At 32.7% G+C, this 25,662-nt stretch overlaps 3 protein-coding genes across 3 annotated transcripts; 1 reads left to right on the forward strand and 2 right to left on the reverse strand.

Annotated features, from left to right (window-relative positions):
- Positions 1-4,550: 4,550 nt before the first annotated feature.
- Positions 4,551-6,919, reverse strand: LOC129307087 (inactive LRR receptor-like serine/threonine-protein kinase BIR2). Its single transcript, XM_054947987.1, has one exon. The coding sequence runs from the start codon at positions 6,714-6,716 to the stop codon at positions 4,917-4,919; it is 1,800 nt and encodes a 599-aa protein (XP_054803962.1). The 5' UTR covers positions 6,717-6,919; the 3' UTR covers positions 4,551-4,916.
- On the forward strand, positions 6,800-23,180 carry LOC129301793 (glucose-6-phosphate isomerase, cytosolic-like). Its single transcript, XM_054940397.1, has 7 exons — positions 6,800-6,920; positions 21,282-21,375; positions 21,587-21,662; positions 21,793-21,840; positions 22,112-22,267; positions 22,342-22,438; positions 22,568-23,180. Exons 1-7 carry the CDS (start codon positions 6,800-6,802, stop codon positions 22,588-22,590), a joined length of 615 nt encoding a protein of 204 aa, XP_054796372.1. The 3' UTR covers positions 22,591-23,180.
- Positions 23,181-23,314: 134 nt separating this feature from the next.
- On the reverse strand, positions 23,315-24,804 carry LOC129289398 (S-type anion channel SLAH1-like). Its single transcript, XM_054926158.1, has 2 exons — positions 23,914-24,804; positions 23,315-23,803 (listed from the first exon to the last, which is right to left on the reverse strand). The coding sequence occupies exons 1-2, from the start codon at positions 24,778-24,780 to the stop codon at positions 23,519-23,521; spliced, it is 1,152 nt and encodes a 383-aa protein (XP_054782133.1). The 5' UTR covers positions 24,781-24,804; the 3' UTR covers positions 23,315-23,518.
- Positions 24,805-25,662: the final 858 nt, after the last annotated feature.

Below are 25,662 nucleotides of genomic sequence, written 5' to 3' on the forward strand. Positions count from 1 at the left end.
TATCTCAAGGGCCATAAGTTCCTCATTAAGTAGATAATTTCTTGAGCAATAATAACATTGTCACTACTCTTTTGCCCTTGTATGAAACTACTTTGATTATCATTGATTAAATGATTTGTGCAAACACACAATCGAGTGGAGAGGATTTTAATGATAATTTTGTAGCTAACATTGTAGAGTGAAATAGGGCAAAAGTCTTTCATATATGTAGGGTGATTAATTTTAGGAATCAAGGTGATGAAAGTGTCATTAATTTCCTTTATAGAATATGGTTCCTTAAAGACTCTTTTGACCAGGTTGAAAATGCTATCCTTCATATTGTCCCAATAAGAGTGGATGAAGCTAGCATTAATGCCATCTAGACCCAAATCTTTGAAAGCCCTAATATCAAATGCAGCATTTTTAATTTTTTCTTTAGTTACTTCCCTATGCAAGGATTGAAGTTGAATGGAAGATAGAGATGGAAAGCATCTATCAGTAGAAAGTTTAGGCTTGTCATCGACATATTCCTTAAAGAGATCTTTAAAGAAAGAAACAGCCATACTCTTTTATTTTGATCCTCAATGTAGTTATCATTCTCATATTTAAGAGATAGAATTTGGTTTCTTTTCTTTCTAATGATGGATGAAGTATGAAAGAATTTCATGATTTGATCTCCTTAGTTAAGCCATTTACGTCTAAACTTTTGAAAATAAATTAGCTCTTCTTGCAACAGAACTTTGTTATAATCTTTTCAAAGAATTTTTTTTCACTTTTTTTAAAAATTAATTATCTTTGTAGTTTCTATTTTTATCAATTCCTTTCAATCTCCTTAAAATTCTTTTCTTTTTGGAAAAGATAATTTCAATTTTTTTCTTGTTCCAAGCAGTTGCAGAGTTGGCAAATTTAGTAGCTCCTTCCTTCCAATTATTATTAATCCAAGAATCTTTGACTAAAGGATAGAAGAATTCCTCAACCATCTAAGCACTATGGCAATGAAAAGGTTTTGGCTTTTGATCTTAAGAGGTCTTCTTAAACAATTAGATTCTAATCGGATGATGATCAAAACCATATCTAAGAAGGTGAAAGGAATTGGTTGGGTGAAAGTTATGTCTCCATTCCATATTGCAAAAGGCCCAATCAATCCTCTCTTTTATATTATCTTTTTCTTAAGTACATCTATCACCATGAAAATTAAGCTCAAAAAGGTTAGAAGAATTTATACATTATCTAAACTATTTTACAGATCTTTAGTTGAAACTCTCCCTACCACTCTTGTCATGGCAAGAAAGACAAGAATCGAAATCACCAATGATGAGCCAAGGAGCAAAATTATTATGAGCAATATAATTGATAGAATCTTAAAGCAGGTCAAGATGGAGAGAGTTAGGATCATCATAAATACAATAGAACATATAGGAGTCATTATTGGCTAAGATATTAATCCTGGGAAGTGACTTTAATTTTATGGGAAGACATATTTTGAGAAAAGCATCTTTTTTTGCTTTGATATGCTAGATAGAATATGATTTGAATCTAGCAAGCAGCACAAATCTACTCACTTAATGAGTGTTTGACATCATATGATAACAACAGTTCAATTTAATTAAATGACTGTCAAAGATTTTATTATATTATACTCAAAAATATTAAATATTAATTTTTTTAGGATACAACATAGGTGGGGAGTGTTTTGATCATATAAATTGTTTTGAATTTTTGAAAAGAAATACATTTTGATAATTTTTAAATATTGATAAAAATTTAATAGTTTTAACTAGGACACTGAATAAGTAAATTTAGGCTACTCATGGATTCAAATCTAAATATGATACATTTAATACTAATTTCATTGCTAAGTCTTAGGCTCATCTCTTCACTCGGTTCAAGTACTTATACTTTAAAAAGTTATTTTATGAGAAGTATAGCTCTTAGGAAGTTTATGTAAACCTTATTTGTTTGATTTTTCTCCCTCATCAACTAGGCTAGCTAAAACTAGAAGAGAGAGTTATTTAGTGCCAGTGAGTTAGCAATCAGTGGGACAGAGACAAACCCCCATTATAGTCAATCAAAAGCAATGGTTTAATTTTTAACTCAAACAAGCTCGACCAGATGGGGTTCTAGGTACTCCCTTAATTTTATTACTTTTGAGGGGGAAATTGCTATAGTAATGCTGATTACTTAAGCAAGTAAAACAGCAAAATAAGCAACCACAAAACTAGCTTCTTCCGACTTTAGCCAAATCTTTCAGAAGCCCCGAACACGTGATTTTCATATTTTAGATCGATTTCAGGAGACGTTTTATTGTAGTCGCTGTCCTCCTGCCTGTTCTTTTGCTTTCTTTGTAATTTGATTTCTATTTCTACGTAAGAATGAAGTCATGAAGTGACTCTTATTTTTCCTCTGGCCTTGGAACCGGTCTCTCTACGCAGTTTCTGCGTTATTTCTTCTTGTTTTTTTTCTTCTTTGGGAGCTAACAATATTGAAGGATGCAAAAGCAGATGACCAGGAAAATGTCCCCTCAAAAGTGTATATTGTCTGGGATGATAAAGTTTCACCCGTATTTTCAAAATAATTTTAAATAAAAATAATCGTTCAATAATTTGCTAAAATTCAATATAATTCACCCACTTCAAAAAATAAACTAGAGAATCCATTTGGGTTGGGTTACTATGCGTTTTAAAATATTCCCTTTGCAATATCTGCATGAAATGGAATATGAAAACAATTCGGATGTTCACTTGCAAAAAAAAAGAACAAGGAATGTTATCAATGGCTATGGTCTTCAGCTTGATTTCATTGCTATTATTAATGACAAAAAAGATACATTTCAATCTTTTCCCATTATTAACTGGTTAAAAAAAAAATCTTTTTCCATCATTACGGTAGCATATTATATTAGCATTGTCAATGAAGATTTTTTTGGTGCACTTGCTTTTATTTTTTTCTTTTTTGAAACTATTTTACTTCTCTTTTTAACCTCCTCGCGTCCCTTCCTTTTAGACCTTTGTTTGGAGGTTAAACTAGAATTATACTTACTTTTCTAGCTTATTTTAGTTGGCAATCCATACCTTCCTTCCTCTTTTTTTTTTTTAAACAATCAATTGCCCCCCATGTCTGTATCTAGCATTAGCATAAAGAAAAAGTGATAGCATTCCCATAGACTATGACCAAATAATTTTCTTTAATAAATAGAAGTCTGCTTTAACTTTAAACTTATAATCAAAGTCATCACTCGAGAATGGTCCACGTGACTTGCTTTCTTGTCTTCTACTTTTTCTCATGAATTATTGTATAATGCACTATGCACAGTGGCTGTTTTATTTCATTCTAGAATTTCAACGAAGGAACTGGCTTCTACAGTTAGCAGCTTTTTTTTTTTGGTACCCGAATTCAACACGAAGACTTGTAGAAATAATATGGGCACATCATACAGTTGAAAGATTTTTAGGTGAATGGAAAGTAAAAAGAAAAAGAGAATGGAATAGAAATAGGAATACAAAACGATATTAGGTAATCGGTGTTACAAATGAAGGGGGGGGAGCATTCTCCAAATAATATTTGATCGGATGAAATATAAGGGCAGTAAAAATAAATAAACAAAACCCAGCTAAACTATCCTTGACTAATTAAAGCACCTTCATTTCGGACTGTTCATTTGGGTACACTAGGAAGTTGGAAAGTCACAAATGTTCTGAAAAGCTGGAATGCTTTAATGCAGATAAATTGCCAAATGAGTAGTTCAGGGAATGCGAACCTGTTATACCAAACAGACTGCTCAAATCTCAGCCATTTTCTCTCTTTTCCTCATCTAACCACTAACCTTTGCTCCACACACACACACACACACACACACACACAAAAGGGAGGGCGGGGAGGCACCAATGGAACCATCGACATGCTATTCCTTCCATTTTTAAATATGAACAAAATTTTCATGGGTTCTTGTTTTTTCATAAGTAAAACAACAATTTTCAAAAAAAATATTTATAACATCTTTTAATTTCTCTTCATTAAATGATCGTATGATTTAATTAGAAGAAAATGAAAGATTATTCACAATAATATTTGAGTCTAAACTTTTCAATTTCACACACCATTATTAAGATTAATCGGCTTTCTTAAATTGTGCCAGTTAATTGAAATTTACTTATATTAAAAAATGAAAGGAGTACTCCTTATCATCTGGCTTGCGAAAGCATTTTATTGTTGATAAGGATTTGGCTCATAAGGTTGTGGATTCAAATTCTAATGCTAACATGAAGACCCTGTTGGTGGGGAACTTATACGTATCTCTCAAAATACTCTTTGGGCCTGAAAGCATATTCTGACCTTGGTGAACCTCTAAATTCAGCTTATCTAAACTTTCTTTTTATCAAAAAGAAAAAAACATTCCATTGTGTTTTGACATTAATTAATGGTTCATCATTTTATCTTTTCCCTTTTTAGTGCTCCTCGCAAGGCTCCGTCTATACTGACTATAACATTTCAGTTGCACAGAACCTTTCAGAAGAGGAACAAGACTGCTAGTTCAAAACATCAAAATAATGATCAAATATGACAAATCTTACTTCACAGAAGACGTGGCCATACTTTTCTTTCTATAGATAGTAATTGCTTCGCATCATCCTAATTATAGATCTATACAGAACACAAACTAGAGTACCATTTTGCATCTTTAAAGCCTTGGACATATTGAGGATACAAGCAAGAAGCATATTCCAAATATCATAGAACAAATTTGGGGTTGCATCCTTAATAGCAGTTAAACAAATGGATATTACGAAACACAAGAACCTAAGCTACCATAAAGTTTATTGTCTCATACAACTGTACCTTTAGGTCCGCTGTTGGAAATGATCAAGCCGCATAGATAAGGACCATTCTGAATACTTCCATAACTGGAAATCAGAGCGGAAATGCCATTCTCAACCTGACTAGGTTTGTTCATCATTCGGTTTCCCGAAGATCAGTGGAAATTCATCATCATGCTCCGAAAAACTTTCGTCCCTAGACAGACTCTTTAACGAATGATAAACCTGGAACATAGACAACCTATCCTTAGGATGAGAAACCACACAGTTACATGCAATCCTCAGGAACTGCAAAATCTCCTCATCATGTCCCTTTCCGCTTATGGCCTGGTCAATGCAATCTTTTATGCGACCTGAATTAGAAAGCATATTCACCCAATTCACTAAATTACCCTTAACTTCTTCCTCTCTAATGCTGACTTCAAGAGGCTTCTGCCCAGTAACCAGCTCCAAAAGCACAACCCCAAATCCATACACATCTCCTTTTGGTGAAGGCACCATGGTGCTTGGATATTCTGGAGCTATATAGCCAAGTTCTCCCACGTCTCCACTCACAAAACTACTCCCTTCAGCTTCAGATATCATAAGCCGGGCAAGTCCAGAGTCCATCAAACGAGCATCAAAATCTTCATCAACAAGAATCACATTGGAACAGATATTTTGGTGTATAATAGGAGGATGGCAGCCATGATGCAGCCAGGCAAGACCCCTAGCTGCCCCCAAGCCTATTCTGAATCTCATGGGCCAGTCCAATGCACTGCCGTTTTTGTGCAACAAGGAGTAGAGAGTTCCATTTGACATGTACTTGTAAACCAGAAGCTTTTCCTCTTCCACTACGCAGAATCCCAAAAGCGGTGCCAAATTCGGGTGCCTGAGTAGCCCTAGCCTATTCATCTCCGCACGAAACAGCTTCTCCAAGATTTTACACGTGTTGAGCCGTTTGACTGCAAGGGTTGACCCATCAGGAAGATCTGCTTTGTACGTAGTTCCTGTTCTCGTTGAAATAAGAATGTTTTCTGCATTGAAATTATTGGTAGCCGCCATCAAATCGCCTAGTTTAACCTTCACAAGAGGTTTTTGGAATAGAGTGACTTGCACAAGCTTGTAACCCCTCAATTTCACAGCCCAATTATCACTTGCTCCGTCTCCAAACCCCTTCTTACTCAATCTCAAATGGTACCACCACCAGAGCCCAAAGGCCAACAACAAAGAAGCAGCTGCACCAAACACCCCAGCAGCTATGATGATGGCAAGATTCTTCTTACTCAACCCTCCACACTTAGATCCAAGAGGATCCCCACAAAGCCCACTATTCCCCTCAAAGTCCTCCTTCTCAAACCGACTTAAAGACGAAGGAATCGCACCCTGAAGATGATTATTAGCAACAGTAAACTTGCTAAGCCTACTCAAGCTCCCAATTTCGACGGGGATGACACCTGAAAGCTGATTACCGGAAAGGCTTAACTCATTCAAATACGAGCAATTCCCGAGAGAAGGGGGAATAGGTCCAGAAAGACGATTTCCTGACAAGTCAATGCTCACTAAATACTTCATCCAAACACAAATCTCATAGGGGATGTTACCATAAAGGTCGTTGGACCCAAGATCCAGTCGTTGCAGATTACCACAGTACTTCAAGGACTCCGGCACGCGACCGGAGAGCTCCATACCATTGAGAACCAGATTGATGATGCGATTCTGCTGCTCGTTCCAGCACGTAACGCCGGTGAATCGGCAAATGAATCCGGGGGTGTTGTTGTTGAATTGCCACGCTGAAAGCGGACCACGGAACGAATCTTGGATGCCCTTGAGGCATTTCACGTCATCTTCAGCCTCCGACTCAGCAAAACCCCATAAGCCCATGGAGCTGCACAATAGCAGCAGAAGGCAATTCCTGAGATCTAGTGAAGCTTTGCCCATCATGAAAGGAAGCTTTGTGTGTTTGCAGTGGATTAGTGGTTAGAAATATCGTGGGAGCGGGTTCAGAAAAAGCAAGGTAGACCAAGATGCCATTGACTTTGAAGGCAGGTTTGGAAATTCAGGATGAGAAAATACCAGACAGGTGCAGCGATTATGAAGAGTGGAATGCGAGTCACCGTGGATTTTTCTTCTTCGCTTACAAGAGGGGTGCGAACAATGGGCTTCTTTGACTGATGCTGTTTGTTAGGGCATATGAGGTGCTCATCATTTTTTTTCCCCTAAGAAATGATAATAAATTCTTAAAAAAATTAATCAATTATAATTAAATATTTGATAAAATTTTTATAAAATAAATTATAAATATTAATTTAAATAATAATACATAAAAATTTAAATATAAATTTGTGATCGTTTAAATTGATATTTATAATTAATTTTTTAAAAAAATTTATCGGAGATTAAATTACCATTAAATTTTTTCTTTTGAAATTTAATTATTATTTTTATTTTTTATTGAAATAGGTTAGCGAACAGCTAGGGGAATAAATTATATTTTTTTTATAATTTTTGTAAATTTTATTTTTATAAATATAATATTAAAATGTTTAAAAATTAATTTAAAAGGAACAGCCATTTTGAAATGAAATAACAAAAAATCAGAATAACCCACGGAAATGTACTCAACAAGAGGATTTGACCCATGGTTCGTTTTGTAGGCCTACGAGAAAATGGCATCACAAGTAGTTTTATTAATGAAGAGTGCCATTTATGTTTTGTTAGGCAGAAAAAAACGAATGATTTGGCGCATACCTCACAAAGTGCTGATATAAGAATCCCAGTGATGGGCAATCAATAAATATTTTTATAAGTACATGTTCAGATCTTAACGAGCTCTCAAATGCAACTGACCTAAATATTTTTTTATAAAAAAGTAATAAAAAAATTAATCATTTAATTTTTATTATTTTAATATAGTTGTAATTTTATTTTTAAATTTTAATTCATTATAACTCAATTTTTATAATTTTAACTCAATTGTAATTTAATATTGAAACTTTGACTCTCGTAACTTAATCTATAGAATTTTAATCATTTAAAATATTGATCACATATTTAAAAAATAAAATTATAAAGATTAAAATTATTTTAAAAATTTAATCTTTATAAAGATTAAAAGGATTTAGTAACTTAAAATATTAGTTTTAAATTTTAACATAATTTTATTTTTTATAATATAGAAAACTAATATTTTAAATGGTTAAAATTATATAAAGACTGAATTATAAAAGTTAAAATTAAGGAATTAAGTTACAAACAAGTTAAAATTATAAAAATTGAACTAAAATTATAAGGATTAAATAATTAATTTTTTTCTAAAATAATTTAAAATAGTTGTAATAAGAATATATAAAACAATGCATACTAGGGCTATTTATTAGATTATACCAAATGACATGCCCAGTATATGTAAACGAGGAAGGTGAAGGAATTTGGCACCCACTAGCTCCCCAAACCCCTCGCCATCCCCAAACTTACAAGCCCTTAAGCCAAGTTCCTTGTCAGATACTATAAATTATTTATTTATTATGAGGCCTTATCTATAAATACTATTAACATTGTAAAGGAAAGCAAAGAGAACATCCAGCAAAAGGAGATCGATATGCAGATGGTGGCTATTCGCCAAATCCATCTCATGCACGCCACTTACAACTATAAAAGACAGTGGAAAGATGGCTCAGGCTACGCTTAGAACATGGGAACCCGGACAACACAAATGCACGTGAACGCAAATATCTTATATTAGTTCATTTGGGATATATGATTCACAATTCCATGGAAGTGACGCTCCATCTATAATATCTCATGCTATTAAACACAATTAATCAATAAAATTTAAAGTAATTAAAAGATTAACTCATTAAATAGATTATCAAATTTTAATTTAAAATTAAGGGATCCCAAGTTTTCTTAATCCACATGGGTTTAAATCAATTATAAACTACAATATCGGAGTAAAAATAAGTTATGAAAGTATGAAATACCTCGGAAGAGTGGAGAAAATCAAAATCATTTGATAGCAGAATCGGAAAACTTTCAACACATCTCAATTCTCCGTTTGATGTCCGAATGACATGATTTAAGTGTTTACAAAAAGCTCTTTTATGAACTAGCTAACAGCATGGGTTTCACTTTTAAAATAAGTTACATTAAGAAGTTAGACACCCAAAAATTATATTAAAAAGTTAGACACCCAAATACATTTTTAATCACTTTTTACAACTTTCACATAAAAAGGGTGTCCAAAATACACAACAAGTGTCAAAAGCTATTCATAACACCCAAACCATATCCATTAGACATAGAACTATCAATACAACACATCACATGTATTTAAATATCCGTATAACACAAAATCACTCCCCAATCTCTTTTTTATCAAAATAGAAAGGGGTAATTTGCTTTGCATTACATCAAAATCAATCAAAACATGCTCAACACATTAATTTTATACTTACATTAGTATTTTAGCCTTACTAACATATATATCATCATACCAGAAAACTCAAGGCCTAAAATCCAACTTAGACATTTGCAACAACAAAATAATACAAGTGCGATGGTATGCAAACTAGAATTGAAAATCATATTCTATTACACAAAATGAATGTAAACTAAAGGTGTAATGTTCACATTGATATTACCAGGACAATACTTTTACACGCCGTTGTGGTAATTAGAAATAATTAAATTTCAAGAAGGAGTTATCACAACCTAAGAGTGTAAAAGATAATTAATTAAAATAATGAGATCCCAAGAAAAACCCTTTTTAAAATAGTGTTTGAACTCAAACCATAGTTGAAAATTAATTAAGAGCAAATACGGAAGCATGAAAATCAAGCTACATCAAATTAGGCTAAAACAAGCCACTTTTTAAAAATTCTGGACCATCTACCGTGGCAAATGGCACAGAGGGATGAGTCTCTCGAAGGTCATTTACGCCGTGGCGCAACTACCATACGTCGCAACGCATACCTATTGTCATAACAGCTCTTTAAATTTTTAGAGTGCATCATTTCATCATTCGATGTTCAATTTGGGTTATTCAAGTATCCACACAAAGCTCTTCGAGCTTTCCAGCTAATGGCATCAGTCTCACACTCAAACAATCATCTATTTAAAAGATAGACACTCAAACACAAAATGATTTTTTTACATCAAAACACATACATAGGTGTCCAACTTACAATGCCAATTGCTATGAGCCCCAGAGACACTTTAACCACCTCAAACGGATCACACATAATATGACAATTCAATCATTACACACAATTAAGCAATCAGACCCAAAATGACCATTAAATCCTAATTCACAACAACATAAAGGGTGGATAAAATTTAACACACATATCAACTTGGTCATTTTGGCACATAACTCACTTCAAATGCATCACTTGTAATTGTAACTTAACCAAGCACACACACACACTTATCATAAATTCATATATAAGTGATATCCAAAATAATGTCATGTTTCTAAGTCGACATTATATATTAACAATATTCATTACAATACCCAAAAAAGATAAAGAAAGAGCTATACAACTATGCTCTTCACTCTTCAAACACCCTTCCCTCCCCTTGCCCCTACAGAAACTCTCACTTATAAAATATAACCATAGGATGAGATAAGCATCTCAATAACAAAATAATTCATTACTATTAATTAGCATACACACCATAAGAGAGTAAAATTATAAAACTCCAACATATACTTTTAACATATCACCACATATTATTTTCATCAGTATAAATCTTTTACCACTAGTATGATCATTCTACCGTCCAAACCTCCATATCACCCTGACTGAAACCATAGTCTTTTAGACAAAATACACATTCATAATGATTTGAGCTTACCTTCAGTGGTAGGATTACCCAGCTAAAGGTGTCCTATCCCACTTTTAAATTATGGTTTCCCCCTATTGCACATAAAGCGGGGTGTCATTACTCTAACACCGCATCATTAATGATAAGGAGCGTCACTCTCCAATGCCATATCTCGTATCTCGTATGGATATTAAGGAAAAAATTTCCAACACCGTGCCTCACTAGACATTAAGAAGATACATGCCATATTGACTTTCATTACTTCTTTCTACGAGTGAACTCCCACCCTCTAACATGATCATGCTCATACTTATCGTATATAACACATATACACTTCAAATTTCTCAATCAGGTTATATAAAAACTTTTATCATTTTCATCATTCACAAATAGTTTTTCATGCACAAAACTACATTTCACAATATGCAAGATTATCAAATCTCAAGTTTAAATCAACATATCTACTCATAAACAGTTAAACAATATAATCAATCAGTATAAATTATTTCGTTACCTCAATCCTTTATCACATAAAAGGGTTATTATAACATCCTAAATTTCTTCATTAGTAATTATCAGTGTTTTCAAGGGGTAATTTGGTTAATTTAGATAAATTGTTATTTAGTGGAGTTTATGAAGACTAATATGATTTTTGAATCCTTGAACAGCCTTAGAAGAGGGCTAGGTCAAGGTTTGAAGCAGGCCATGGCATGGAAGAAAGTTTAAACTTTCGTGGGGCTTTTTGTGCCATGCACCGTGGCCGGCGAGTCCATGGGCCGTGCTGCACATGCAAAATTTGCACTTATCAAATCATAAAAACAGACTGAAAATAGAAGAGAGAAAAAGGAAAAATGAGAGAGTGATAGAGGAGAGCTTTTGGTCTGCTAAGGCACGATCCTTAGGCTACTTTGAAGGCATTTAGAGCTTGATTCACCATCGAGTAAGTTGTACATTCCCTCTTCTTCCTCTTTTATATGAAAATTTAAATATTTGAGGTAATGGGGGCTTTAATTTTAGTTTCCTTAGGTTTAGACCGAACCCATTAGTTTATTTAAGATTTTGGAGAGTTAAATCAAGCTTCTAACTTTAATTTTATGAGTTTTGTGATGATTGAGAATTTTTGGTAAGAGTTTGGACGAACTCGGGAATTTTTTGTAAAGGTTTGGATAAACTCTAAATATAATTTGAGTATTAAAGACAATGTGGAACATTGCTTAGTGAATTTGGCGTGTTGAAATGTATAATAGGATGGTTAGAGTGTATAGAAAGGGTTGGCATTGTTTAGAAAAGGAATTTGAGTATTTTAATACTTAGAACTTAGTGAATTCAGAGTTATCCGGAGTGATAATTGATGATTGTCACCTATTGGTGTAGATTAAGCGTTGCTCGAGCCATATTGCGCGTATAGAACGTGTGGAGCTAACATTGAGCCACAGTAACCTTTTTTGTGTGACAAAAGGGTTAAGGTAACCATATAGTTTATTATATTTATTAACTATTGTAACTGTATAGAGGTAATTTTAAATGGTAAAGTTGTGGTTTTGAAGAGTTTTATGCGTAATTTGACATTGTAAATAATTTTAACATGAAAGAGTGTTTTGTAAATGGTTATTGTTTCTAATTGAAGTATATATATTATGTATATAAGTGTGATGTAAAAATGTGATGAAAAGTAGTAGAAACTATGAAAGAGCATGATCATAAGGGATTGGAGTTTACTTGAGATATGTGCTAACTCCTATAATATTAAAGAGAATGGATGAGTACAACTATTTAGTAATCAAGATATTTATAATTTATACTAATATATGTCAATCAATTTAAATATAAGTTGTGATATAATTTGATAATTATATAAAAAATCGATTCACAAACACTTCTCAAGAATAATTCATCCTTTATTTTCACAATTTCATGCTATAACAACATGCTAACACTTTTCACATTTAAACAATAATAAACAAGTGTTTTCACAATAATTTATCACAAGTATCACAAAACAGAAAAAACCATGTGCCCTCAATCATAATATGCATAATAACACCTTTCTTATATCCTCTTTATACCTCCAATATGAAATCATGGGTTATTACGCATTGGGATTGTCTATGTGATGTCACTGACTTAGCCATTCACGTATGAGAAGTTACTTGGCCAAGGTTGCTTAACTTACTTGTGGGTCACGATTTCCTCCAAATCTCACACTGTAAGGTGTTATTCTTCCTAAATTAGCTTCTTTATTGAACAAATGAAAACTATAGTAGATTCATGTCCCTTATTACACAATGGGACTATTCCTCGTTAAACAAGTGGGGCGATATATGTAAACAAATATAGGCAAACTATTGAGCTCCAATGATAGCCTTACCACATAGATTTTAACTCTCTATTCCTCTTTCTAGGCAAATTCTCACCTTTCATGATCATACAATGCATAAAGATGTAATTTCTTATAGCATGTAAGTAATTAATACACAAGCATGCTTACTATTCTCATCATACTCAGATTACACATGTTCATCACTCAAATACATAATAATACATCATCGAACTTCACGACACACTACATCATTGAAATCTTTACTACACATATTCATTGAACTCCTTATTTAACACATTTTATTGAACTCCATCAAAACATCACATTATTAAATTCCATAAACGTTATTTCATTGAACTCTACACAAATCATGTTGTTATACTCCATTAACATTATTTCATAGAACTTTACACAAATTATGTCATTGAATTCCACAAAATCATAATATTTGATTTTCAAATATGTTACACCACACTTGCATTTCATATAATTTCATGTACTTCAATTATAATATATATATATATATATATATATATCAATGAATTAGTTAACACACAATTTTAGAGCTGAAATCACAACCTATAACATCTATTAACTATTTATATCTGCATACCACATTAATTTACTTAATTGATCTCATTTACTAAACTAATTAGGGATTAAGTTTTCTTGAATGTTACAATTGGGGTGGAAGAAGAATGGGCGAGAGTTTAGTTGTCCTCTCTTTTTTTTAAATTTTTATTGAATGTTCCCCCTTTCACATATAGCAATATTTTAGCGTTTTTAATTTAATATAAACTTTATGAATTCATGATTTATTATTACACTGAACACATTTTTTCATGGAAAAATGACACAGAGATTTTAAAAGGACCAATTAATTTAAGTTAGATTCCAAATACTAAATTTCAAGAATTTGTAATTTAATCTCGCAATTTTGCAACTTCCTTGTGATTAAATTTATAACTTATATTTCAAATTTTAATAGAAAAAATGAAGTTTTTTTTAATTCTTTAATTATGTTACAATTTTTAAAAAATTGCAAATTTATTACAACACAATTGTAAAATTGAGAGATTGAATTATAAATTTTTTTAGTTTAACACTTAAAACTTAACTTGAATTAATTAATACTTTTAAAATTTTCTTGTCATTCTCCCTTTTTCCATCCCCTCTTCCAACTTTCTTGTGCTTGTACTTCCACCCCCTTCTTTACTTCCATAAAAAACCCTGAAGAATACCAGTAGTACACCATTAAAACTCGGCCACGCTTCCAATATGTTCAATTATTTTATTCGTTGCAGTGTGAAATTGGATGAAGGAAAGAGGCTACTTGATCTTTAGTTGAGTTCTTGACTCGGGCCATAACCATATGAATTGCATATGTGAACCTTCCACAACCCACGTCTTTAGGATGGTCAAGGACATAATTTTGTTCTATTTTAATTAAAACATGAATCAAACTAAACTAATCAATCTGTACAAAAAGTGACACTTAATCAATTTTTTTTATTAAAATCAGTTTGATTCAATTTTTAAACCATTTTATTTATATATGAATCAAGTTTCAATATTTTTTAACATATAAAATAATATGTTGAAATTCAATACAATTTTTTTACTCTCTTTTTTCTTTCATATTTCAATTTCAAATCAAATTCTAGACTTTAGCATTCAGGAATGAAAAACAACATCCTATACAAAATACAAATATTTAAATTTCATTGTCAATAAATGTTAAAGTATATGTATTTGTAAGTAATATAAGTTAAATTTCATTATAAATTGTCCCATGGACTTGAATTAAAATGAAGGTAAACTATAAGGCTTTAAAAATTAATTATCCCTTAATGAAAAAGTGTAATTTTTTAAGTAGAAAAACCAGACACAAAAAATTTAAAAAAACAACAAATCACATTATAAAGAATTAAATTGATAAACATTAAACTAATTTAAAATTTAATTTATTTTCATTTAATTTTATGTACATGTTAAGTTGTTAATATATTTCATACATTAAATTAATTTAAGAGTCAAGTTATATTTTAAAAGTTAAAGGACTAGTAATAATTTAAAAAATATATAAATAATTAAAATGATAAAAATCTAAATTGAGAATTCAAAAGCCACGGTCCTATTTTTTTTGAAAAAAACAATAATAAATTTTTTTAAAATTATATAAATGATATTTTAATTTTTTAAAATGTTATAATTTTCTTAAAATCTTTAGGAACTTTTTATCATTAAAAAATTAATATAAATAATTAAATTATTCTTAATTTAAACTTATAAATTGATGTTGAATTTTTATAATTTAAAAAAATTTATGAATGACAATTAATATTTTTAACACTTGAGAAATATTTAAATTTCAAATACGAATTTATAAATTACTGTTAAATTTTTTATTTAAAAAAATTATGAATATTAGAACAAAACATGTAAATGATAATTAATATTTAAATTAAAATAATTTAATTATTTATATTATTTTTTAAAATAAAAAATTTTAAATTTTAGGAAAATTATAACATATTAAAAAATTAAAATATTATTTATATAATTTTTAAAAATTTTATTATCATTTTTTAATCCCCCCCCCCTCCGTTCTATTACTTCTCTGTTCTTCTCCTCCCTCTCCAAGTCCGTTCCCTTGCGTGAAGCTGGCGCTGCTTCGTCTCACTCTTCTCTGCCAAAGTTTCACGCGTCCCTCTTATGATCTTACCCCGCCCCCCTTTTTCTATTTTCTCTTGTCTCTCTCTGCAGAACGCCTGTGCAGATGCATTCAGAGCCTCCGCCAACATCAACGACCGGCGACTGTTGTGAACTTCTGCCGATGATCGAACGACGTTCCTCTTTTCTTCAGTCTATCTCATGCGTGGCTTGCTTTCTTCGTCCTGGAACAGATTTGTAACGTCCTTCCTTTCTTTCCGACTCCGGCGGCCGGCTGTGTTGTCTTCTTCGCCCTTCTTTTCTTTCTTCTCTTCTTCCTTGTCTCTCTCTTCCTTTTTACTGTAGAAAATTTCTTCTTCTTCTTCTATCATTAAATCTCTGGTAAAATATATATATATATATATATATAAAAATTAATAAGGGAAATGAAATCTAATAATTCAGGTATATTTTATTTTGTTGATATATTTGGACTGTTTTATTGCTTGGAAAATTCAGGCTAATTGTCTTCATATTCATATGTGCAAGATTATGGTATCTCAAATTTTTTTTTTTGGTAGAGATGGTATCTCAAAATTTTACTATTTAAAAACATTGATATGAGTTCAATTTGAAAATTGAAGAAATTTCAATTGAGGTTCATTTTATTACTTGAGCATTTTTGAACAATTCTACTTCTTCAAAGATTAAAGGTTGATCCCCTTGAAATATTTTTTTTTAAAGTTCATTCAAACTTATATTAAAATAAAATAATTAATACATGAAAACTTAAGATATCTAGGCTCCCTGTAAAAGAAATACAACAGATAAATCAAAACACACAAATATTAGAATATAAACAAACATCAATATATGACCAACACCGTCACATAAAAATTGTCAATAGAATCAGAACAAGCTCGCCTTATAAGAATTCTCTACAGTTTCCTATAATCTTAAGTCGCGAGAAGATGTATCACCAATGACACTAGTATTTCCATACGTATTGAAAAGGGAGCAACATTAAAATGCTTTCTCAAAGGGCTGCAAGGTTGCTTGGAAGGACATCATCTTCCACCAAATAAAAAAGCAATACTTTTCTTCAAATATTTAACCAAAAATATTTAGTCATTAAAGATAGAGGACTATGTTTTCAATAAAACCAACCCTAGTAAAACCCAGACATATAGCAAGTTTTTATTTAGTCAAAAACCAAAAAACACAAACACAAGCCAATACATTTTAAAAGAATATATCATGACAGTCTGTTTTTTAGAATCAGAGTTGTTGAGATAATAATGATAATTTTTTCGCCCCACGAAGAAGAAGAAATGTGAATTTTTATTTCAACAAATTCCAAGAAAGGCAGAAGGTATTATGAGTTAATCTTGGTACGTGGCTACAAAATCCTTTATGATTACTCATAAAGAAAAAGATCAAAATATTTTATAGCCAAATAAAAATTCATAAGGTATTAACTGTAACTACTTGGAGTTATTCTTCTTATACATCCAAAAGTTTTCCAATAAATTATTATGACCAAGTATACAATTATTTTGATTATGAAAAAGCCTAGTATAATTCTCTATTTTGATAGAAATTATGAACATGATTGGTTTATCTGGTTTGATCGAGAAGCTTAAATGATTTTTTTTTGTTAAATTGTTTCATGTTTTTGGACCAGTAAAAAAAATACCACCAATAGCAGTTGCTAACAAGTGTGAATTTTCAAAAAAATAATTTTAAGGGTACAAAAAAACCATTCAATTTTTTAGGGTTAAATTACATTTTTTTCATGTCTTTTCCTTCAAAAAGTGTTGAATACCTTATACTAATAAGTTGAATATTTTTTTTCCCAATAAACCCAATCGAAATTGAATTTTAATCCTATTAATCTTTTCTCACGTGTCTTCTTTGTTTCTAATCATTTATCATTGGTTCTTTGTTCTCGATAAGAGGCAACTCGTTCTGATCTAGAAACTAAATGCATTGCGTATCTTGAGAAAAACTTAAAAGAACATGAGGACCAAACCTTTCTTCTCATTCTCTCCTATTGAGGACAGGACCAAGGCACCTCAATCTTGTGTCCTATCCCAATAAATGATTGAAATTAAATTTTTATCCTTCATCTCGTTTCATGAAAAATTGAGATGAGATTGGGATTAAATTAGAACATTTCAATAAAGTGGACAACATGCAAGAGAGACCTAAGAACATTCATTAAAATATTAAATCACAAAACTTGTTTAGTTTAAATCTAAAATAATGAGTATAAAAATCAAAATAATTTAAAGTTAATTATTGAGTTATATCAATCAAAACTACAAGCCTACAATTTAAAGTCAATTGCACATAAGATATAACATATCAGGACAACAACAACATCAAATGACATTTAGGTTACAAGAGCAATATCAATAGATAAACTAGACATAATATCAAGTCATTATTTTTCTTCTTTAATTGAAATATATTTGAATTTATTGGCTGTTTTGAAAATAAAACAAAAATATGATATAAAATTATTAAATAAGTAAATATAAGAATAAATTATAGTAATGTAATTAATATATTGGTAAAAAAAAAGAGATTACCTTGTATTGTTTGTTTCATGTTATTAAAATTATAAGTATAAAAAACTTTTAGCTTTGAATAGGGATTGTAAATATTGAAATTATAATTAGTATAATTTATTCTTATATTAGTTATAAATATAATTAATATATTTATAAATTATATGGATATAATTATTATATTTAATGTCTATTATATATATGTGTGATATATATATATATATATAAGGACATCCAAAGGGACAGCTCCATATCCCATCCCATCCCTCCTTTTGAATTGAAAAACCCTCATCTTAATATGATTGAAATAGGACTGGATTGACTAAGACAAATATAAAGTTAAATATTCCTAAGTGAATCTGCTTGTAATTGGGGGTTGAGGGTGGACATATGCCCCTCTTATTGAAAAAAATTACATATTAGTAAACAAGTTTTTTTTATTTTGCACCCTCTCTTTCTCATATTTTGCACTCCTACATTTTGATATTTTAAATTTTAATTCTACATGAGTCTTAAATAAAATGAGCTAATTGTTCAATCATTCTAAAACATGAAACCATCATATAGATAATTTATAAAGTATGTAATTATTAATTTATTTTCTAATTATTAATATATATTTAAATAAATTTGTCTCTCTAATATAGAGTTTTGGCTCTACCACTGAATGAAAGATGAGAATATGGGGTAAAGTGAAATATATGCTATTTAGATTAATTAGATATAACTGATGATAAAATTGTTTATGATCAGTGGATTGTAAAACTAAATATTTCACCAAAAACATATAAGTTCTATATTATATTGATGATATTTATGTGTTAATAATTTATAAATATATTAATTAATATAAATAGAGCTTACAATAAACAATGCTGTTTGTAATTGTAATGGTAGTCGAAATCGACTAGTCATGTTTTAGATACTTAGCCTCAAGACATATAAATTTTTCATAAATTATTTATTTTATAATAAGTTATTGTTATTAATAATATTATAACAATAAAACTCATTTATTGATTAAAAGTATCAAGTAGTATCTACGTCTTGCCTGCTTCTATGGACTATGGTAACATGTAAGCATAAATGTGGCGGATCTGGCAGGTAGCATCGAAACCAACCCTGAATGGTTCAGTCCAGCGAGCTGCCACATAATCAGTGTCCTAGGTTCTAACTCGCTCGTTTCAATCTGCTCTCCGTCCCCACAAGGCCAGAACCTGACGCCATGTCGCCACTATCGTTTTCTTTATACCATTGGTAAAGTCAGACCATCTCTCTTCTTCCATCTTATATTCTTGTTGAGCACTTTCTCTCTCAGCATATTTTCTCTCTCTCCTGTTATCAAACCATTACTCAAATTCTATTCAAACCATTCGTTGCTACGCACAATTGCCAGAAACTGCGTGCAATGCGTATTTAGATGCTGAATCTCGGTTTCAGCATATTACGCTATCTTAACAATTACCTGATAAATACACTCGGTTGAGCTCTTATTTGTGCTTAACTTTTTGAAATTGAGGTTTCCGCATATTATAATGTGTCTGTTAGGAATGAGAAAAAATCTCAAAATTTAAATTTATGACTCCTTTCTCTTTATTATAATGTGAGTTATTAAGTCCAAGTGTGAGTGTACAAATTTCCTATATCAAATATGCCTAAACACTAAATCCCTTATTTTTTAGAGCCAACATGTGTGAGCAATAGCGGGTTTACAAGTTCAGGCGAAACCTGGCTTTGATAACTGAGGGAGAGGAGAGGCGAGCAAGAGCAGCAGAAATACACCACATCTTAACTCAAAATTTCAAGACTCAAGTTTATAGATACTCCTCTTTTGTTATATACTAATTATTAAGCCCAACTTTATTCGATGTGAAACTTCCAATATTGTCTTATGTCCATTTACATTTGAACAACCTAATAATCTCCCCTTCAAGTATGAATTTACAAGCTTCCCATATTAAAGATACTCAAAACACCAAGTCCCTTATTTTTTAGGACCAATTTAGTTTTTTAGCTTCAAATGATGTAGCGCACACAAGTCCCTATAGCAACTAGAGCTAATCCCATTTTTGGGCTTCAAACGTGTGAGTAATAATGGGTTTACAAGTCCCAAGTTTCGCTTGGCTCTAATACCATTTGTTAGGAATGAAAAGCGATCACCCGAAACCAAAAGGAGAGGAGAAACGGGCAAAAGCAGCAGAAGAATGCCATATTTTAACTCAAAACTTTAAGACTTAAGTTTATGAGTTCTCCCTCTTTATCATATACTAGTTATTAAACCTAACTTTATCCGATGTAAGAAGTCTTATATCGTTTTTTATCCACTCACACTTGAACAAACTAACATCAGCAACGTTGTCTTTCTCCAACTGTTTGTTTGTTTCCATGCATTATTAGTGGATGCTATATGAGCTGGAAATGGCTTCTAAAATCAGATTAAGTTGGATTCTGAATTGGTAATAGCTAAATTCAGCGATTGTCATCTGTGATTTATGGATGCTGATATCATTATTTTTATTCTAAAATCAACGATGTTTCAATCCATCATGCTTCTTGCTGCGCCAAAGGAGTTTTGATGATTATGAATTTGTTAAATGTGCATGGTGTTCGAATAATAAACAATGGGTTTTTTCTAATTCTTTTTTTTTTTCGTTCACAATTTGAGTGTCTGTTAGATTCTCTGTAAACTGAGGATACTTTGGGTTTTCTTTTGATTGGCGTTGCGTGGCGATACACTGTTCCAGCTCTAGAAAATCGTTGCATATTTTTAAGTCTCGACTTCTCTAGAATAGAATACAATATACAACTATTTATCTGCACTGAACTTTTTTGAAGAATTGATTTTTGTATGATGTTAATCGATCGATTTCTTTATCTTATTATTTTGTCTTTAGACACTTGTGAATGCTGATAGAAACATAAAAAAAAAAAAAAAATTCGTTGACAGTTGGGCAAACATCATATTAAACTGGCGGCATTTCTTGGTGCAGGCTAGTGAGTAGTGATCGTAATTCCAAATGGCTTCCTCCACTCTCATTAGTGACTCTCAACCTTGGGAAGAGTTGAAGGTAACTGGGATAATACTTTTTTTGCTTGTAATATGTTGAACTGCTGCAAAAAAATACTATTAACAAGTGCTCATTTTTTTCCATGCCCCTGTTGATGAGATAAAAAAGACCCATTTACGTGATCTATTGGGTGATGTCAAAAGATGTGAATCAATGGCAGTGCATGATGCTATATATACTTATGATGCGCCATTATATGATTTAGAGCTCGTAACAATGAAATAAAGAGCCTGCAATTTTGAGGATTTAATGATGTTGAAAGATTAGGATAAAAATATCATACTTTCCTTTGCACTTAGAATATTAAGAAACACAAAAACACTTGCATTGTGATGGATATCTTTCTGACTTTGATGTATTTTGCCTCTGTAGTGAGTTTGATGGAATTCTGCTGGATTACTCGAGGCAACAGGCTGCTCTTGGAACAATGAATAAACTCTTTGAATTGGCTTACATATATTGATCTCAAGAGCAAATTTATTCTTTTAGCACTTGTGTGGTCCGTTCTTTTAAACCAAAAGTCAAATACCATACTGATATACTGCCATCTTATTATTGTTGGTTGTGCTGATATATAGGCTGCATCTCTGAAACAAAAGATTAACAGCATGTACAATAGGGAGCATGTAAGTGGTTATGGACACATATAACTAGTCTCAAGTACACCTACTATATACTTGTCTATATTAACACAATTCTTTTCCTTTTCCTTTTTTTTTTTAATGGAAAGTTTTTACTAGATCTCTAAAAGATGTCTGAAAATCTTGCCTTGAATGTTCCGTACATCGTAACACTGCTGAATACAAGTGATATATATATATATATATATGTATAATGGATTCGGGTCCTAAATTGCCCGAGTCATTAATTCTTGTGCTTCTTGTAGTGGACTTTCAGATTAACAGCACAAAGAATAGATCAGTGCCTCATGTAGCCCTTCCTGCTCCAAGGGATGCTGTTACACACAGTGATGGAAAGAGTGTCGCTCCAGAAGTTTGGAAAGTCCTGGGTAAGATCCAGGAATTCTCTGAGAGGGTCCGCAGTGCATCTTGGGTAATCTACCACTAAATTTTCCCATATGGAAAATTATGGAACTTGAGAGTGTTGAGAATTGTTATCTTTTGTAGGTTGAAGCTACAGGAAAGGCTTTGAAGGATGTTATTGCAATTGGTACTGGGGGCGGCTTCTTAGGTCCATTTTTTGTGCACGCTGCTCTTCAAACAGGTCAGTGAATGCTTGCCAGTCTCTTATCGCAGCTCTGCCTTTCTCTTGAGTTGACTTGTATTAATATTTTTTTGACCACATTACATGTCATTGACCTTATAAAACAGGAATTGTTGACTGTATGCTTAGGGTATCTTACGAAGGAAATATGAAGTTCATTGTTCACTCAGTATTTTCAGTCCATAATCAAGAGAAAGGAGAAGTTTATCAATTCCAAATCGCAATGAAACAAAATATATGGCTCCGCTCCACTTGTGCGTTTTCTTCCTTTCGTTGCGTTAACATTGTGTTTGGTATGCTTGAAAAGTATTCCTTCTCCCATTCCTTTTCCATTGAAGATGAGACCAAATCATTCCGTAGTTGAGGTGGAGGATTGGTACTGGAGATTAAGGAATAAACAATGAAGTGTTGAAACCAAAGGACTAATTTGCCCCAAATTTCTTTGATTCGCATGACACATCAATGCAAGATCACCTGAGGAATCAGGTTGAATTGGGTGAGCTCGACAGAAAAACCAGTTGGAATATCCAACAAATGGAGTAACCCGCATCAGCATGAAACGAGACACAATGAGAGGCTGAAATGAGAGTAATTGTAATTCCCCAAAAACATTATTTTATTGTAAGGGTAATCTGGTCACCACCCTTCATATATTTTATTGTAATGCCATCAAGCAGATCCAATTGGCAATAATTCATATTTTATGAAGTTGGAGTTCTAAATCTCACCCATATGAAGTATTACTGCGGCGATCAAGTACTATGTAACTTTTTTTATTGCTCAAACATTTGAGCTTCAAGCTCACAAAAATTTTTGCTATCAGAATAATCAGAGGGATAAGAAAAGGAAGGAAAGAAAAGAACACAATCTCCGGCATAAATAAATACTATCTTTAGGACATTATAGTAATTTTGGCAGAAGGGGAAACAAGGCGACGATACAAGCTTTTCTTCCCACAGGCTGATCAATTTACAGCAGTGATCTGGTCCGATACATTAAGTTGAATTTAACATATGTAGATGACCCAAAATCTAGAGTTCAACTAGTGCATCTTGTGCTACAAAAAGATGCATGAAGGGATTAATTTAAGTCAATACTTGAAGACGTGGCTGCACAGTCGTTCTGAGGTGTGTTAGAATGAGATGGGGGCTTATGAGTATGGATAACAGTAGCGACCATTAAGATAAGGGACACCAACACAGAAACTAAAGATAGCAGCAACATAAGCGCATGGGCTATGACCCCCTTAACCTCATGTGCGTACTGTGCTGAAGCCAAGGCTAAAGCCGTCACAGGGAACGAATAGGCCCACCACGCTACACTGAACTTCTTCATCGCCTTCTTGAATAGCAAGGGCCTTGAAACCTGATATCGATCAAAGGTCACCAAGTTAGCCTTTCATTACCCATACTCACTGGTTTGAAAAGAGATATATAAAACATCACATATATTTTGATCAAATAGTAAAATCTTACCAGGGACATGAAGAGGAAAAGCGAAAGGAAGAAGAGCATCTTGGAGAAATCATCAAACTTGCCAGAAATGGAATGCCAGGACAAGCTAGCCACGCTGGGTGCGGCGAAGAACAAGAAGAAAACAGGACGCAGCATTGCAGGGAGGCTATTATCTCCTGCTAGCCTCTGGTATAGCGTCACAAATAGCACCAAATAATGAGCCATCCCCAAAGAAAATATGCACAAGCCACTTTCTCTCCAACCCATTCTCGCAGCAGCCTGCGCCCCCACCAAGTTCCCTATCACCGATAACAGACTCGTTGGGTTTGCCGCAATCGACAAAAGTCGCTTCCCTTTGGTGAACCACTGCCCATAGATCTTCACATCAAGAACCACCACAGGAACCACAAGCACCAACCAAAATACTTGGTAATGTACCGTGGTTGGAGGAATATGGGGTGATGATTGTAGCAGGAACAACCCGGAGATCCAGGGGACAAACAGGTAATTTACTCCCACGGGGTCTAAGAACTCCTTCCTGACCTTGTCGAAGTGAAAGAAGCATCTTAGGGTGTAGAGAATAGAAAGTGTGACCAGTGTGGCTAATGCTACTGACCATAGGAGAATGAGAGCCGTGGAGGGTATTATTAAAAACAAGCGTCTAAGAGCATGCGCGTCTTGGATTGGCTCTATGAGGAATTTCCAGAGTAAAGCTTGACTGGCCAGAGCAAGAGCGATCCTGAAATACCCGGCATGGATCTTAGATAAGATGCAGGATAAAGAAGACAGGACATGAATTATAAACTTGGGATGTGATTCAGTTTTTGTGATCGGATCATCAATTTCTAATACTATCTGTGGCTGTGATTGTTGCTCTCCCTCACTCATTTTACCACACAAGTTCCCAGTTCAGTTTCCAAAACAAGTCGATGCATTTATAGACAAACTACTAAGGAGAAGGGAAGGAAAAGAATGTCCAGCTAAAACAATAGTACTTGATTAGAAGCAATAATATAGGCGGCTGAGGCTGATCCGGCTGCTCTACTCTTATTTCATGAACAGTTCATGAGTTAATTGAGAAAAATATTTTACAGTTTGTTCTCTGTACTTAATAATTCTTAAGAGCCACTAAATTTCAGCCATGTTTGAAAAAATCTAAATGAAAGTTACCGAACTTACGTTGTGTCTCGTCGAGCATTGAAGGCCTGATAGACGTGTCTTTGTCAACTACTTTGAAACTGGTGTTTTCCTTTCATTTTCATGAATAAGATCTTTGGATTCATAGTGGAAGGGAACCAGATCTTAACGATCTGAATTTATAATTCGTACCCACATTAAATGAGTCATTTTCTTTCAACAAGAAATATATAGGAGGTTCCTATCTGTAATAAAAGGAAGTTTCTCGATCGGTCACATTCTATTGCAGGGCAGGCTGGTTACACTGGATAGACTCCATGTTCGGTGGAGGACCTACGATCTTGTGTGAGAGAATAAAATAATTGGAGACGCGTGAGAAATGAGAATACAGTGAATATTTGTCCCATGAAATTGGAAGAGACACTGCAATACGCGGTGTTTATGAAGGAGGTTTTAGAATTTATTTATTGATATTTTGATTACATGCGGCAGGGACTTGTATACGCAGCAGACTGAGATCCAAGAGATATATTTGATCAGCTTCATGTGGCTAGGAAGAGGAGAAGGCCCTTTAAGCCAGGTGGGCCCACTGGAATAATAATAAGACCATCATTGAATAGCAAGGCTTAAAGA

Source organism: Prosopis cineraria, unplaced genomic scaffold (assembly GCF_029017545.1).
Source record: "Prosopis cineraria cultivar Desert tree isolate PC_DT_omini unplaced genomic scaffold, ASM2901754v1 PC1, whole genome shotgun sequence".
In the NCBI taxonomy this organism is placed as follows: domain Eukaryota; kingdom Viridiplantae; phylum Streptophyta; class Magnoliopsida; order Fabales; family Fabaceae; genus Prosopis; species Prosopis cineraria.